This window comes from Marmota monax, unplaced genomic scaffold (genome assembly GCF_021218885.2).
Source record: "Marmota monax isolate L192 unplaced genomic scaffold, Marmota_monax_Labrador192_F-V1.1 WCK01_AAM20220418_F8-fsc00010, whole genome shotgun sequence".
Lineage (NCBI taxonomy): Eukaryota > Metazoa > Chordata > Mammalia > Rodentia > Sciuridae > Marmota > Marmota monax.
In genome coordinates this window covers 503,946-521,017 of record NW_026692321.1, presented here as the reverse complement: position 1 = coordinate 521,017, position 17,072 = coordinate 503,946, and the positions used below count along the sequence as shown (strand labels likewise).

General features: G+C 54.1%; 1 protein-coding gene across 1 annotated transcript in view; it reads right to left on the bottom strand.

Moving 5' to 3' along the window:
• The window catches only part of Dcdc2c (doublecortin domain containing 2C), a 67,109-nt gene that overhangs the window by 20,041 nt on the left and 29,996 nt on the right, over positions 1 to 17,072 (bottom strand). The window contains exons 4-7 of the mRNA XM_046441686.1: positions 15,605 to 15,733; positions 9,383 to 9,520; positions 8,530 to 8,572; positions 1,705 to 1,831 (exon numbers count right to left, since the gene is read on the bottom strand). Of these exons, the coding sequence (XP_046297642.1) occupies positions 1,705 to 1,831; positions 8,530 to 8,572; positions 9,383 to 9,520; positions 15,605 to 15,733 (437 nt within the window). The remainder of the gene's footprint in view (positions 1 to 1,704; positions 1,832 to 8,529; positions 8,573 to 9,382; positions 9,521 to 15,604; positions 15,734 to 17,072) is intronic.

The window sequence follows — 17,072 nt, the reverse complement described above, 5'->3', positions numbered from 1 at the left end:
GGGCCCCGTTTCTGCAGAGTCTGTCTATGTCTCTACTCCTGAAGGTGCTGGGCCTGAGAAGGCTCGGGCACACTGCACACCCCCCACGGCAGACCGTCCAGCTCACGGTCAGCTAAGACGAACATGTGCCAAGCCTGTGTTCAGTTGATTCCGTTAGAAATAAATAAATAAGAAATCATAGAAATACTTCCAGGAAATACAGCCCAAAGTGTATTCATGATCTGGGTTTGAACGGCTAGGCGCTACTCACCTTTAACGGACTGCTAGAAGTCGCTCTGATTATCACTATGATTAGATGTCTTAAACACTTTTAAAATTCCAAGGTTCTTGAAAAATGTACCCTTACCCTGATCAGAGGCAACAGATGAGAACAGAAGTGGAACGTCCTGGCTTGGCCTTCAGCACCCGCAAAGTGAGCACGGCCACCGGTGGGTGCAGCATCCAGAAGGGAAGCTCCCTTCAGTCAAAGCCCTGGCCCGGCCCCCCTCACCTGGCCTGCTCTTGTCCTTCTCCTCCCTTCCCAGCCTTGGCCCAGAGTGACTACCCCAGGGCTTGAGCTGGAGGGCCCTCTCCCATGGGAGGGGCGTGGGAACAAGGCAGGGAAGAAACACCCAGGGTTCGGGTCCTCTTCCACGTGTCTGGTAATTAACACTTGCAGCAACCCTGCAGTGGACACGCCCACCCCCGGCGAGCAGTTTACCCACAGTTACACCTGCAGTAAGGGCCGCAGCTCGAATCTGAGCTCCAAAGGCCAATCCTGCCACGGGGCTTCCCCTGTATGGGATCCATGTTGCAAAAAACAGACTTCACATGCAGTGACCAAGTCCTCATTGTCCTCGATGTGTGAGGAGATGTCAGGGGAGCAGGTCCAGTGCCCTGGATTCGAGGCCAAGCCAGGCTCTCGGGTCTTGTTGGAGCAGGTCCATCTGCCTCCCTGGCACTCTCCATGGGGACAGACAGATCCCACCGACACGGGTGCCCAACCAGCCCACATGGTGGGCCTTCACTGTGGGACAGGGAGGCCAGCAAGGAAAAGGGAGTGAGGGAATCTAGGGAAATGCAAGCTGCCCACACAGAGGAAGCTGGGGAATGATCAGGGCAGAAGACCCCTGGCTGTGCTGGACGGAGACAGAGCCCGAGGAGAAGGCTTTCAGAAAGACAGCTTCCAAGACGGTCAGCTTCCAAGACGGTCCAGATGCTGCAGATGCCCCTACTGCCCGTCTCCTCCATAACCAGCCACGGGGCCTTCTCCCTGCGCAGTCCCCTCGGTGTGGGCAGGACCTGCCCATCACCCACAGGAGCCCAGCAAGGGCTCAGGGAGGGTAGGAGAGCTGGCAAAGCAAGGGCGTGGCTAGAACCCGTCTGGGTCATCCTCTACCCTTCGCCCATCCTCAGAAGGTGTGTGTGCACCACAGGTGGCTTTTGTGTCCTGTTTCTCTCTCCTTTCTGTCACTGGTCCTCTCAGGGAGGACAGACAGACCCCTGACACGGCTGACTTTAAACCTACACTTGTCCTCCCACTGCAGCCTGGCGACTGTGACTCTGCTCCAACAGGGTCCTTCCAGCGAACATTTAGTCTAATCAGAGGGTCACACATCAAGAGAGATTTTTGCCACATACAATCCATCCCAAGCACACAATGTGCACACACTCTGCCAGGCCAGCAGCTCCCAACCCGCTGCAGCACAGTGAGGTGCCCGTTACCTGTGCCCATTTGGACTAGAGGGTCTGCCAGCGGTTTCTTCCTTCCTTGTTTGGCATAGTAAACAGAATCCTGAGTTTTAGGTGGTCCGCTCTCATCTTTAGGAGGCTCTTTTTCTTTAGAAGTCACCTAAAGTGCAAATTAAAAACAAAGCTGTCTCAGGAGCAGAAGCGCCATCAGGTCCCTGCAGGGAGGCCCCAGCAGGAGGCCAGGACGTGGAGCCCCTCCTCACACCTTCCACTCTCCTCCTTCCTGTCCAGTCCACAAAGAACGGAAACCAGTTCATTTTCCCCCTCCCTGCCGTGTCTCTGGGGGACAGGTCAATGACCTCTCCACTTCAGGTGGCCTTGCCAACCCCTGGAAGATGGGGGGAGGGGGGAGGGGGATGACAGGCTGAAGGACACTGTGAAACCTGGTAAAAACCATGACGCAATGACCACTACGCATCTGCTCCTGCTGGACCATGGGCTCCGTGGGGCCTGGAAATGCCCAGTGTGGCTTTCTTTTGGGCAACAATAAAGGGGAGCTCAGGTTTTTTTTTAAAAAATCAGTTTAGAGGGACTGGGGCTGTGGCTCAGTGGCAGAGCGCTTGCCTCGCACAGGTGAGGCACTGGGTTCAATCTTCAGCACCACATAAAAATAAATAAATAAATAAAGATATCATTTAAAAAAAAAAAAAAAATCTGTTGAGAATAACAAAGGAGAACTACATCAAAGGAGAGATGAAATCGACTCCTAGGCACCTCCCACAGCATCTTGACACTACAAGTAGTGTAGTCAGGGTCAGTCCCCCAGGTGGAAGAAGAACAGGGACGACCCCCTCACTCAGCCACCAGGAGGGAGAGGAACAGGGACAACCTCCTCAGTCAGTCCACTCCAGTAAGAGCGGAAGCAGGTGGCCAGCAGGAGGGTCCGGCAGGGTCCCTCCCAGCTGGGTCAAGGTCTTCCATCCACCATCCAGTCCCTGCTTAGTCAACTGTGAAGCAGAAGACGGCTGCCCCTCGGCTTCTAGCTGCTCCCTGGACCCTGGAGAGATCCCTTGCTGTTGTCAGCCGGCAACACCAAGCCCAAGCACCTATTGCACAGTGACCCTCGTGGTTAGGCTGGGCTTCAGAGTGGGCTCTGTCTCTTCTTCAGTGTCTCTGACCTTGTCACACACCCTTGATTTTTATGATTCATCTCCATTTCATTTTCAGCATTTTGCTCTATGCCCAAAGAAGTGTCTAACAGTCCTGTCCTGATTGTAGATGTGATATGAATGCGAGGCTTATTAACTATGTACTGACTTCTGCACAGAGGCTTGCACCACAGAATACCCATTTTAATATAAGGATGCCCTTTGGAACATTTCTTGAATTAGCCTTACCCCCTTGAAAGGTAATAGATCTAAAATCACAAATAAATGCAGCTGCTATGAAGCTGAAGCTGACAGAACAGAACAGGGGAACTTCGATCAGCTCCTGTCATTGGACTGGGAGGCTCATGCTGACTGGGCTTCACTGACATTGCCCAGCCGTAAAGGGCTGCTCTCCAGGGTGTGAACATCTGAATTAAGCACAGGGTTGAAACCATCAGATACTAGAGGCTGTTGAGAAGTGCGTCTAGATGTGATGAAGGAAAGGCACTCGTCTTGCTGTTGTCGCCCGTCCGCTTCCTCACACACCATGGTCACGTAGGTCTCCCCCTGGCCCCCAAGATTTCCCTTCTCGTTTCTTTGGATCAAGATGCTATGAGTCACAGAGCTCATGGGTACTTATGAGCCTTTAAAAAAGAAACAATGCTGCCATTTAGCCATGTCACAGCGCCTGTCATCACCTGCGCGCTCTGTTTTCTACGATGGAGAAGCCCTGTAGAACCAGTCAGCATAGATCTCATCACTGATTGCACTGGAACTAAAAGGAAAAGCAGAACACAGTGGGAGTTCATCGTGAAACTCAACCTGCGCAGAGCCACCCTGGCCCCTCCCTCGATTAGAGGCACAGCAAAAGGAGCGGCTGTACCAGCTGACCCACGGCAAGTGACAGCAGCAACACTTCCCATGATTGCCAGGATGCCATCGGCATAAGACGCAACCCTGTCTCAGATGCCGAGCTGCCAACAGTCCAGCAGTCTCAGATCTGCGGCTCGGCTCCACCGGCAGCTCGCTGGGAAGGCGGCAGCTGCCCAGGCCCCGCCCCTCCCAGCTGCTTTCCTGTTTCCAGTCCATACATTTTATTCTGTCATCAGTGGTAGCGATTACCAAGTGCACCCTCCTTTTCACGCCCTCATTCAAATTTGGATTGAGCATTACCTGTATACACAGCCTGTGACCCAGGCCCTGCCTGCCTCTCCACCTCCCCGCCCTCACCAGGCACCCTCGTGGTACCTCCCACCAGGCACCTTGGTTTTCCTGACTGTATTGGGCAGTGGTGATGGGGTGGCTGATGGCAGCTCTGGAGGTTAAACCATTAGTAAAGAGACGCTGCTGACCTGTCAGAACTGCAGAGGTGGCGGAGTTGATGCCAGGTCAGGGTGTCCCTGGGCTGGGGCTCAGTGAACAGGCTTCAATGGACTGAGGTGGGGTGAGGAGCGTCAGGATCATGGGCACGCTCATCCACATGTCTGCTGCTCCAACAGCAGGAACTCATGCTGGACTCATCCCGAGGTCCCCAGCAACAAGCAAGGCCCTGCAATGGGACCCTGCAGTGCCTCCATTCAAGTCTGTGGTCACTGGTCCAAATCTCTGTGTTATGCTTGTGAAGTGGCCACAGAAAAGTCAAGAAAGAGCCTCTGCTTTGTACTCTAGATACATTTCTTTAAGGACAATTTGCAAATTTGAAATAAATTCCATGCCCAATTCAACAGAGCACCACAGCTAACCACCTGCAGACCTGCACAGCCCTCATGCTCCACAGAGGGTCACTGTATTACAGGGCTCTCCTGGTGACCACCTGAGGACCTCAGAATGCACAGGCACAGGACCTGCACAGCCCTCATGCTCCACAGAGGCTGTCCATGTTACAGGGCTCTCCTGGGTGACCACCTGTGGACCTGCACAGCCCTCACGCTCCACGGAGGGTCACTGTATTACAGGGCTCTCCTGAGTGACACCTGAGGACCTCAGAATGCACAGGCACAGGACCTGCACAGCCCTCACGCTCCACGGAGGGTCACTGTATTACAGGGCTCTCCTGGTGACCACCTGAGGACCTCAGAATGCACAGGCACAGGACCTGCACAGCCCTCATGCTCCACAGAGGCTGTCCATGTTACAGGGCACTCCTGGTGACCACCTGTGGGCCTGCACAGCCCTCACGCTCCACGGAGGGTCACTGTATTACAGGACACACCTGGTGACCACCTGAGGACCTCAGAATGCATAGGCACAGGACCTGCACAGCCCTCACGCTCCACGGAGGGTCACTGTATTACAGGGCTCTCCTGGGTGACCACCTGAGGACCTGCACAGTCCTCATGCTCCCAAAAGGTATTTGTGTTACAGGGCAGTCCTGGTGACCACCTGAGGACCTCCACAGAGGGTATTTGTGTCACAGGGCTCTCCTGGTGACCACCTGAGGACCTGCACAGTCTTCACACACTCCCGGAGGGTATTTGTTACAGGGCTCTCCTGGGCTTCTAGCACTTACTAATTCCTTTTCTTCTCCATAAAGATGTTGAGGTGATTCACACAAAGGGTAGATTCACACAAAAAGTAGATTTAAAAAAAATGTTAAATAAGTTAGAAACAAAATCTGGCAAAAGCAAGTAAAGAAACAAACTGCTTTGTGGTGACACAGTCTCTGCGGCCCATCCGAAAGCCAGCCTCAAGGGAGTCTGCAAGGAAAGGCCTCACACTCAGAGATCACCCACCCTTCAAGTGAGACAGGAGTGCATGCATGGTCCTGAGGCCACGCCACATGGGCTTTTGTACGAGCAACGTGAAGAACGTCAGGTCCCCCGACAGCCATCTTACCATAAATGCAGAGCTCTGACAAGTGCCCTTGGTTTTCTTCCAGAACCTTTCATTCTCAGAACAAAAGGTCCTTGCCATACTGCTATATATTCTTGTTAAATTTATTTTATGAAGAGTTTTCCATGATAGATTTGATTTTCATAAAATAACACATTCTTGCATCATAGTTTATACGGTGTTTTGACGTCTTTCTGTGTAAAGATTCCTAAAGGCTAAATATCATTACCCAAACCTGTTCAGTTTCTAGCCACAGATTTCTAGAAGAGAGAGAAAAGAGAAACAGGCAACACCAGAGCTAACATGTCTCAATTCAGACCAAGTAAGCACTGAATAAAAGGGAAGCAAAATCATGTCACCACCTGAAGAATCCAAAGTCAGAACCACAAAATGAGCATGGATGTGAGGAGCAAGAAGCCACGGAACTGGCCGGGGGTTCAGCGGCCTGGTGAGTTGGAAGGTGCTCGAGGCTGCCGTAAGGTCGAGTGTGGGACTCTGAAGGTCACACCAGCCAAGCTAAACAGCAGCCGTCCTTCAAGACTCAGGCCCCAAAGACAGACAGACACTTCTCTAAAGAAGAAACCCAAATGGCCAATAAGTATATGAAAAAATGTCAACCTCCCTGGCAATCAGGGAGATGCTCATCAAAAGTACACTGAGACTTCATGTCACTCCCTTGGGAACAGCAGCCACCAAGACACGGTGACAATGAGTGCTGGGGAGGCTTTTGGGAAAGGAACGCTTGAGCGCTGTGTGGGGACTGCAGACCAGGGCGACCACTGTGGGGAGAGTCTCAAGACTAGCAAGGGAACCCCAGATGACCCAGCTGCCCACCCCTCGGTGTTTACCCAGAGAACTCGAGTGGGCTCACAGTAGCGATGCCCACACATCAGCCCACAGGAGTCTAGGTCACAACAGCCAGGCTGTGGAACCAGCCCAGGTGCCCTCGATAGATGAATGGACAAGGAATGGGGCACATATCCACAGTGGAGTTTTACTTGGCCATGAAGAAGAGTGGAAGTGTGGCATTTGCCGTGACGTGGAAGGAAGTGGAGACTATTAGGCTCAGACCCAGAGAGTCAAGCTGCAGCTAAGTAGGCAGAAAAGGGAGGAGTGGGTATCAGAAGGTTGGAGGGAGGTCTGGGAGTAGAAGAAAGTGAGGGAGAGCAGGAGGGAGGGAGGGGAGTGAGAGAGAATCTGACAGGACCGTGAGGGCTGCTGTAATATACCCAGTGAATCCACCTTTACGTATATCTACAGGGCACCAAATAAGATCACGCCAGTAAATAAACAGAAGGAAGATGAGTAGAGGAAAGAGAGACGAGGAGGAAGAAGGGGAGGGAAAGAGGAGGCGCCAGGACTGACGTGGAGGGCACGTATGGATCTGTCAAAGTGAGCCCATGCACACAGTCGTACTTCATGCACAACCATCACGTGCAATGCACTCATCAAATCGCACTAAGAAAAGAGCACCCAACACTGTCCACACCAGAGGGGGAAATGATGGTCAAGCCAGTAGAGGAGAGCTCCACAGGCCCAGGACCCAGCGTGTGCACAGTCCAGAACACCACGGAGCGTCTGCCCTCTTGCTCTGTGATCTGAGCTCAGCTCCCATCCCCACACATCTCAACGATGCCCCCATACACCATGATCTGTGCGTAGGCTCCCTAGCACACGCTCCACCAGGAGCTACGTCACATGCTCCTCTACCCAGCTGGGCAAAGTGCATGCCAGCGCAGAGCACGCCTATGGCTCTGGGCTCACGGATCGTCATTCAGCCACCCATCCCACAAACACTACTAAAATGCATTCCTCAGAGAGAGGAGGCCCTTCAACTCAAGGAGCCATATAACAGCAGTGAATTCACAGAAAACCTTTGTCACCAAAAACTAGTCAAGGACAACACCAGAAAGAAATGTAGGCTAATCTCACTTATAAACCAAGATCAAAATCCCCTAACAAAATTTAGCAAAACACAGTCAGGAAAACATTTTCAGAGGTAACACTGTCCGCAGATGAGCATCGGGTCTGGAATGTGGTGGCGAGTTCAGCGTGAGAAGTCAGGTGCCACAGCAGCAAGCTGAGCTACTTCAGGGCAAGGACAGAGACAGCCAGTCAAGCTCATCCACGGATGGATGGACACAGTGGCAGTCACAGTGCTGGTCAGACAGTGAGGAGGTCAATGGCATTTGCAAGAAAGCAGCTAAAGTGGTGCCTGTGAGATCTGAATTGCCCAGGACGGAGGAAGCCAAGGCCCCCCACGCCCTTGGGTACTGGCCAAGAAGAGCCCGACACATGGGGGTTCTCCAGGCCAGTGCGTTACAGTAGGGAGGCCTGGGAGCCAGTGTGCTGGACATGGAGACCCAACAGCTCTGTCAAATAAACAGTACCAGCAACAGAACTGCAAAACACAGTTTCCACACGGTGGCCAGGGACACACAATCGAGCCAGGTCGTGAGGATGGCGAGGCCTCCGTCCTCCCCAGACACGCTTTCTCATGCTTTAAGCTGCAGCAGCTTGTGTGTGTAGACACTCACACACCCCTCCGCACCTCACTCTGCGTCACCTCTGCCTATGACGTCCTCCCCACACCCTCCAGGGTCCGAGGGTGCCTCAGTTTCTCTCCTACCTGTCCCATGAGACTGCATGTCTTATCACAAATACCTGCAGGTGGCTCCAGTCTGACCAGCTACATGTCTGTTCCTCACTTCCCCTTCCCGATCACAGGAGGGTGTGACTCCTCTTTCGGGTCTCGTGCTAATACTGTGCACCTAAGGCTCAGTTTACAGTTCAGGGCCTGCATGTGCCCTGTCCTTGCCGGTGCCAGAAGATACCAAGTCAGCAACAGTGGTCACCTCTCCTCTTAAAGATCACTTACCTTCTTCTTTTTCTGCAGGCGTCTTTCCATGTCTGAGTACTTTCTGAAAGACAAAAGACAGCTGGTCATGTCTATGCTCAACCCATTCTCGCCGACCGCAGGCTGCAGCCTGGTCCTGGGTGGGGAGCCGGGCAAGAGCACGACCTGTGGTCCATGCAGAACAAGGGCTCAGGCAGCCACGGTTTCCCAGCACGGGAGCAGAACGGGCCTGCTCCTGCTTTGCCTGCTGCCTTGGGGTCCCTGAAAGTGAGATGGCTCTTATCAGGGTGGCTTTGGCCAAGGCTGGCACCCACAGGGGCTTCTGTCTCGGGTTTGTGGTGGGGAGCCTGGCATGTGGCACTCCCACAAAGGCGGCTCCTCTTGCAGCCCTCACAACTCCCGGGGGAAGCGACAGCCTCCCTGTTCTTGGAGGAGCCAGGCTGAGAGGAGTAGGCCTCCCTCCCTGTCCACAGCTGCCTGCAGCAGGGCCCGACGACCCCTCTGCCTCACTCTGCACTCGACCTCTTGCACTGGGTGGTAGATGTGCACACAGGAACCGTTGCCTCCTCAAAGGCTCACAGAGCGGTTCCTGCACCTGCTTGTCCTGTGGAATGGCCCTGTCCCTCGGCCACTGGGCAGCCCCTGTTTCTCCTGGGCCTCAACCTCTTTGTTGAGGGAAAGATACTTAAGCCCCTGCTGGAGATTGTGAAGAATGGTGATGGCAACCTGACCCATGAAGAATCTGTATCACCAGAACAGCACATTTCACTGTGGAAAAACAGCCAGCAGCTGAGGTGGACATACTCAGAAGAAGTAGTGGGGAGAGGGGAGATCTTACCAAAGCTCAGGAAGCAAAGACTTAAAATGGACTCACTCTTGGACCTCGATGGGAACGTTTGGGGACCTCCAGTACGGAAAGCTTTTGAAATTCTCCAGTCCCGCAGCAACATAGAACTGACTGTCTTGCAAGTCCTGTGAGTTGTCCACAAGACGTCCATCCAAAGTAAATAATCTGCAAATGCAGAAAGAAGCAGGCTAGAGATGGCAAGACCAGCACACAGGGCGTGGTGTTTTCCCCTGTGACACGACTAACTTGGGCCCTACCGAGAACCAGCCCTCAACAAGCAAGCCCCGCCGTGGACGGTGAGCCCCGAGCTCTGCTCCTCCAGGACAGGCACGCAGCTTGCTCCAGACTTCTAATTAACTGCATTTGTGATTATCCACCAGTGCTCAGAGGCTCTCAATAACACGCTAAGCTCTTGTTTGGTATTCAATTAATTTTAACTAATAACAGCTAAAGTTAATACAAACTGGCCTAATTGTTATAACAATACTTGGCAAACAAACCAGCATTTCCTGCAAATAATGTGCCTTTTCTTTTTTTTTTTTTTAATTTTTATTGTTGGTTGTTCAAAACATCACATAGTTCTTGATATATCATATTTCACACTTTGATTCAAGTGGGTTATGAACTCCCATTTTTACCCCGTATACAGATTGCAGAATCACATCAGTTACACATCCATTGATTTACATATTGCCATACTAGTGTCTGTTGTATTCTGCTGCCTTTCCTATCCTCTACTATCCCCCCTCCCCTCCCCTCTTCTCTCTCTACCCCCTCTACTGTCATTCATTTCTCCCCCTTGTATTATTTTTCCCTTTCCCCTCACTTCCTCTTGTATGTAATTTTGTATAACCCTGAGGGTCTCCTTATAATGTGCCTTTTCATCGGCACCAAAAGGCTTCTCTGAGCCTACTTCTTGTTTGGTCCTCACTCACTAGTTCGTCTGTTCAAGAAAGAGTCAACTCGTCCATATGCATAGGCAATGAGGTAGTCATTATTAGGGCAAAAGGAAGAAGTCATTGCTTCTCCACAGTCAGGATGGCAAACACGCTGCACAGCACACAGACTGGAGGGGCGACACGCTGGGCCGCTGCGACAGCTCAGGTCTGGAACATCCCCTGACACCCATGTGCTGAAGGCCGCCTGTCCCAGCCTGTGCCCTGTGAAGAGCTGGTGGAGCCTTTAAATGGAAGGCCTAGGGCAGGGACCCTGGGGCCTAACTGGAGGGGGATGTTGGGATCTGGCCCTTCCTCTCTGCTTGACCACCATGATGTGAGCAGCTTCCTCTGCCACAAACTGCCACCATGTTGAGCTGCCTCCACACAGGCCAGGACCAAGGGGTCAACCAAGCGTGAACTGCAACTTCCCAAACTGTCAGCCAAAATAAGCCTTTTCCCTTATTAAGCTGGTTGTCTCAGGTTATTTTGTTACAGTAATAGAAAGCTGGCGGTCAGAGGGTCCAAGACGAGCCTGGTCAGACTCAGTGTAACCTTCAAAGGTCTAAGAAGTCCCAGTGAGATTTGAAAAGTGGGCAGGATTTCATCACGTGACAGTGGATGGAAGCCATCTGGGCCAGAAGGAGGGAATGTGCAGAAAAGTCAGACAAGAGGAGGCTGCCGTCCAGGGGACGCGGGGTGAAGGGCAGGTTGTAAAGAGCCTCCATGTCCAGGGAGAGGACTCAATGGTTAGTTAGACAGAGAGCAACACTTTCTGTGGAAGAGTGGGTAGCAGCCATGTCACAGCCACAGCAAGCTGTCGTCGTGGGCAGCAGGGACAACAGGAAGGGCCTCCAAGAAACAGGAGAGGCACCCACTGCGAGGCTGTGAGTCAGGGCTCTGAATCAGGGCTGCACCCGAGTGGAGGAGAAGGATACTAGATACAGGAAGAGCTGGAGGCCACAGAGCTCAACATCACCCCACCGCACACCAGATCACTGAGGGGCCCGTGAAGCACAGGAGCCAAACACCACAGGTGCTACGAACCAGGGAGTCTAGGAGGAGACCAGCAAGCTCCCAGACTGTGGCTCTGGGGCCCCTTCTGAGACCTGCAATGTTAGATCAGGCCTACGGGAAGCGCAGAGGGACAGCCTCAGGACAGGAGGAGACAGGAGGAAGCCCAGGAGGCAGCATCAAGATAGGAGACAGGAGGAAGCCCAGGGGACAGCCTCAGGACAGGAGGAGACAGGAGGAAGCCCAGGGAACAGCATCAGGACAGGAGGAGACAGGAGGAAGCCCAGGGGACAGCATCAGGACAGGAGGAGACAGGAGGAAGCCCATAAGACAGCATCAGGACAGGAGGAGACAGGAGGAAGCCCAGGAGACAGCATCAAGATAGGAGGAGACAGGGGGAAGCCCAGGAGACAGCATCAGGACAGGAGGAGACAGGAGGAAGCCCAGGGGACAGCATCAGGACATGAGGAGACAGGAGGAAGCCCAGGGGACAGCCTCAGGACAGGAGGAGACAGGAGGAAGCCCAGGGAACAGCATCAGGACAGGAGGAGACAGGAGGAAGCCCAGGAGACAGCATCAGGACAGGAGGAGACAGGAGGAAGCCCAGGGGACAGCCTCAGGACAGGAGGAGACAGGAGGAAGCCCAGGGGACAGCATCAGGACAGGAGGAGACAGGAGGAAGCCCAGGGGACAGCCTCAGGACAGGAGGAGACAGGAGGAAGCCCAGGGAACAGCATCAGGACAGGAGGAGACAGGAGGAAGCCCAGGGGACAGCATCAGGACAGGAGGAGACAGGAGGAAGCCCAGGGGACAGCCTCAGGACAGGAGGAGACAGGAGGAAGCCCAGGGAACAGCATCAGGACAGGAGGAGACAGGAGGAAGCCCAGGGGACAGCCTCAGGACAGGAGGAGACAGGAGGAAGCCCAGGAGACAACATCAGGACAAGAGGAGACAGGAGGAAGCCCAGGGGACAGCATCAGGACAGGAGGAGACAGGAGGAAGCCCAGGAGACAGCATCAGGACAGGAGGAGACAGGAGGAAGCCCATAAGACAGCATCAGGACAGGAGGAGACAGGAGGAAGCCCAGGGGACAGCCTCAGGACAGGAGGAGACAGGAGGAAGCCCATAAGACAGCATCAGGACAGGAGGAGACAGGAGGAAGCCCAGGAGACAGCATCAGGACAGGAGGAGACAGGAGGAAGCCCAGGGGACAGCCTCAGGACAGGAGGAGACAGGAGGAAGCCCATGAGACAGCATCAGGACAGGAGGAGACAGGAGGAAGCCCAGGAGACAGCATCAGGACAGGAGGAGACAGGAGGAAGCCCAGGGGACAGCCTCAGGACAGGAGGAGACAGGAGGAAGCCCAGGAGACAGCATCAGGACAGGAGGAGACAGGAGGAAGCCCAGGGGACAGCATCAGGACAGGAGGAGACAGGAGGAAGCCCAGGGGACAGCATCAGGACAGGAGGAGACAGGAGGAAGCCCAGGGAACAGCATCAGGACAGGAGGAGACAGGAGGAAGCCCAGGAGACAACATCAGGACAAGAGGAGACAGGAGGAAGCCCAGGGGACACCATCAGGACAGGAGGAGACAGGAGGAAGCCCAGGGGACAGCATCAGGACAGGAGGAGACAAGAGGAAGCCCATAAGACAGCATCAGGACAGGAGGAGACAGGAGGAAGCCCAGGAGACAGCATCAGGACAAGAGGAGACAGGAGGAAGCCCAGGGGACACCATCAGGACAGGAGGAGACAGGAGGAAGCCCAGGGGACAGCATCAGGACAGGAGGAGACAGGAGGAAGCCCAGGGGACAGCCTCAGGACAGGAGGAGACAGGAGGAAGCCCAGGAGACAGCATCAAGATAGGAGACAGGAGGAAGCCCAGGGGACAGCCTCAGGACAGGAGGAGACAGGAGGAAGCCCAGGGGACAGCATCAGGACAGGAGGAGACAGGAGGAAGCCCAGGGGACAGCATCAGGACAGGAGGAGACAGGAGGAAGCCCAGGAGACAGCATCAGGACAGGAGGAGACAGGGGGAAGCCCAGGAGACAGCATCAGGACAGGAGGAGACAGGAGGAAGCCCAGGGGACAGCCTCAGGACAGGAGGAGACAGGAGGAAGCCCAGGGGACAGCATCAGGACAGGAGGAGACAGGAGGAAGCCCATAAGACAGCATCAGGACAGGAGGAGACAGGAGGAAGCCCAGGAGACAGCATCAGGACAAGAGGAGACAGGAGGAAGCCCAGGGGACACCATCAGGACAGGAGGAGACAGGAGGAAGCCCAGGGGACAGCATCAGGACAGGAGGAGACAGGAGGAAGCCCATAAGACAGCATCAGGACAGGAGGAGACAGGAGGAAGCCCAGGAGACAGCATCAGGACAAGAGGAGACAGGAGGAAGCCCAGGGGACACCATCAGGACAGGAGGAGACAGGAGGAAGCCCAGGGGACAGCATCAGGACAGAAGGAGACAGGAGGAAGCCCAGGAGACAGCATCAGAACAGGAGGAGACAGGAGGAAGCCCAGGGGACAGCCTCAGGACAGGAGGAGACAGGAGGAAGCCCAGGGGACAGCATCAGGACAGGAGGAGACAGGAGGAAGCCCATAAGACAGCATCAGGACAGGAGGAAGCCCAGGGGACAGCATCAGGACAGGAGGAGACAGGAGGAAGCCCAGAGGGCAGCCTCAGGACAGGAGGAGACAGGAGGAAGCCCAGGGGACAGCATCAGGACAGGAGGAGACAGGAGGAAGCCCAGGAGACAGCACCAGGACAGGAGGAGACAGGAGGAAGCCCAGGGGACAGCATCAGGACAGGAGGAGACAGGAGGAAGCCCAGGGAACAGCATCAGGACAGGAGGAGACAGGAGGAAGCCCAGGAGACAGCATCAGGACAGGAGGAGACAGGAGGAAGCCCAGGGGACAGCCTCAGGACAGGAGGAGACAGGAGGAAGCCCATAAGACAGCATCAGGACAGGAGGAGACAGGAGGAAGCCCAGGAGACAGCATCAAGATAGGAGACAGGAGGAAGCCCAGGGGACAGCATCAGGACAGGAGGAGACAGGAGGAAGCCCAGGGGACAGCCTCAGGACAGGAGGAGACAGGAGGAAGCCCATAAGACAGCATCAGGACAGGAGGAGACAGGAGGAAGCCCAGGAGGCAGCATCAGGACAGGAGGAGACAGGGGGAAGCCCAGGAGACAGCATCAGGACAGGAGGAGACAGGAGGAAGCCCAGGGGACAGCCTCAGGACAGGAGGAGACAGGAGGAAGCCCATGAGACAGCATCAGGACAGGAGGAGACAGGAGGAAGCCCAGGAGACAGCATCAGGACAGGAGGAGACAGGAGGAAGCCCAGGGGGCAGCCTCAGGACAGGAGGAGACAGGAGGAAGCTCAGGGGACACCATCAGGACAGGAGGAGACAGGAGGAAGCCCAGGGGACACCATCAGGACAGGAGGAGACAGGAGGAAGCCCAGGGGATAGCCTCAGGACAGGAGGAGACAGGAGGAAGCCCAGGGGACAGCATCAGGACAGGAGGAGCAGGAGGAAGCCCAGGGGATAGCCTCAGGACAGGAGGAGACAGGAGGAAGCCCAGGAGACAGCCTCAGGACAGGAGGAGACAGGAGGAAGCCCAGGGGACAGCCTCAGGACACGAGGAGACAGGAGGAAGCCCAAGAATCCACCATGGCCTGGTCTTTCCCCACAAGTGGCCACTGTGTCCAGCATACGGAGTCGCATGCAGTGACAGGGTGCAGTGCTTCCCAGAAGCTCGGTGGCTCAGGCTTTTCACCTGTCTTCATAAAGCCCCTGCCTCCAGCGAAGTCTTACTGACACAGGCTGCCACTCCTGGACATGGACACGGCTTCATTTCCATTTGCAGATGAGGGAAAGACATGGAGAGGTTAAGGATGACCTGAGTGACAACGGTAGAGGGGCAGAGAAGATCTGGCCATCTGACCCCCAGAAGCCACGGGCTGTGCTGCCGCCTGATCCCATCTGTAGCATCTGGCCCAGCAGTAGCTCCTGGCCACCTGGGGAGGCCACCCCCAGGACGTGGGCACGGCTGATCCTTCTGGGCTGTGTGCACCCTAACTACCTCATGGTCAGTGCTCAACAGTTTGTTTAGAGAATAAATTCACAAAACTGGTTTAAAATGAGGATGATACAAAGACAGGAGACACTGCCTGCTTCCGAGGACCAAAATAGGAGTCAAGATGAGTCACCCTACACCTGCTGGTCCAGGCAGGAAGTGCTCTCAGTAGGAAAACAGACGCTGCCACCCATCTCATAGGCACGGCTCCTTACTTTCGAACTCCTCCCCAAGGGAAGACTTTTTCTCCAATCGTGGCCAGCACGCTATTCCAGTCTGTCAGGCTGAATTTGGGTACAATAATTTTTACGGGTGGAATAAATATTCTTCCATTTGTGAAAACACTGTAATAAAGAGGAAAACATTCATTAAGGCCTTAAATTTGAGTTGAAGAAAATCAAAGGAAACATAGATACATGTATATAATTACAGAACTGAGAAAGCACCGCGGGGACTGAGCAGCCCCTGGTGACATCCCATGCCCCGCAGAGCACCACCTGCACCTGCGGAGAGGTCTCCACGCCTGCTGCAGAACACAGATGCTAGGAAAATACCTGTTTACCTAGTCTAACTAGCCCAGAAAACTGGACAAAACTCTCTTCCTTAAAAAAAAAGCTGCCTTCTTTATTACGAAGCCCGTGCTTTCTTGGTATGAAGACAGACAAGACTAGGGAAAGCTGGGAACAGTGATAAGTGATAGAAGCAAGCAGGTTTGGAAAACTGGGATATTTCGAGAAAGGCAAAGAGAGAAACAAGCTGGTTTCAGAGACACCCGGGTAGGAGAGAGTTTGAAGAGCAGCCTTAATAGAGAGGGGAGGGAGCTAGATTGGACTCGGAATGAAGAGTGGAATTGAGGGTGTTAGGTGCAGGACAGGCTGGTCTGCAGGGCATGCCAAACAAGGTTAGCTGCTGGATGACCTGGCTTCTCAAACCCTCTGTGTGGTTCTATGTCACCTGTTTGCTTCAAGCCCAAACGCCCAAGCCCCCGCTCAAGGCTGAACACTCAACCCACCTTGTGCCAACAAGGCAGCTTGCAGACCCAGAAACCCCATTAGATTTGGGCTATAAAAACTCCCTGTGACTGTTCCTTCCCTTTAAAGTTCATTCAGACTCAGGTGGGTAAAAACATTTCTAATCAAGTTTTTAACCAGCTTCTCCTCGGGAATTACCAACCCCTGGCTACTGATGATACCTCCAGTCGAGACCTATGCCGAATGGACTGACATCACCATGGATCTGGGGTGGCAAGGAGCCCTCGTTGATCTGGTTCCTGAAGTTATACCAGTCCTCTCACCCTCCTGTGGGGGCTCCCTACTTCGATGCCCACTCTCATTTAATAACAAAGATGGGGGAATGTTGGGAGTCGCCCCGGCTCCAATGACTAACTTCCCCATCCCCAGAGAAGAGCCGTCCAATGGTGAGCCCTGCTGGCTCACATGATCCTTACTCACCAATCAGACTAGCCCTGCTGGCTCATATGATCCTTACCCACCAATCAGACTAGCCCTTCTGGCTCACATGATCCTTACCCACCAATCAGACTAGCCCTGCTGGCTCACATGATCCTTACCCACCAATCAGAAAGTACCCCATGCCAACTGTCAAACCTTTAAATTGTTAAAATGTCATAACTGTCAAACCACCCCCGGCTCTATAAATATGCAGAGCTGTTCCTCAATAAAT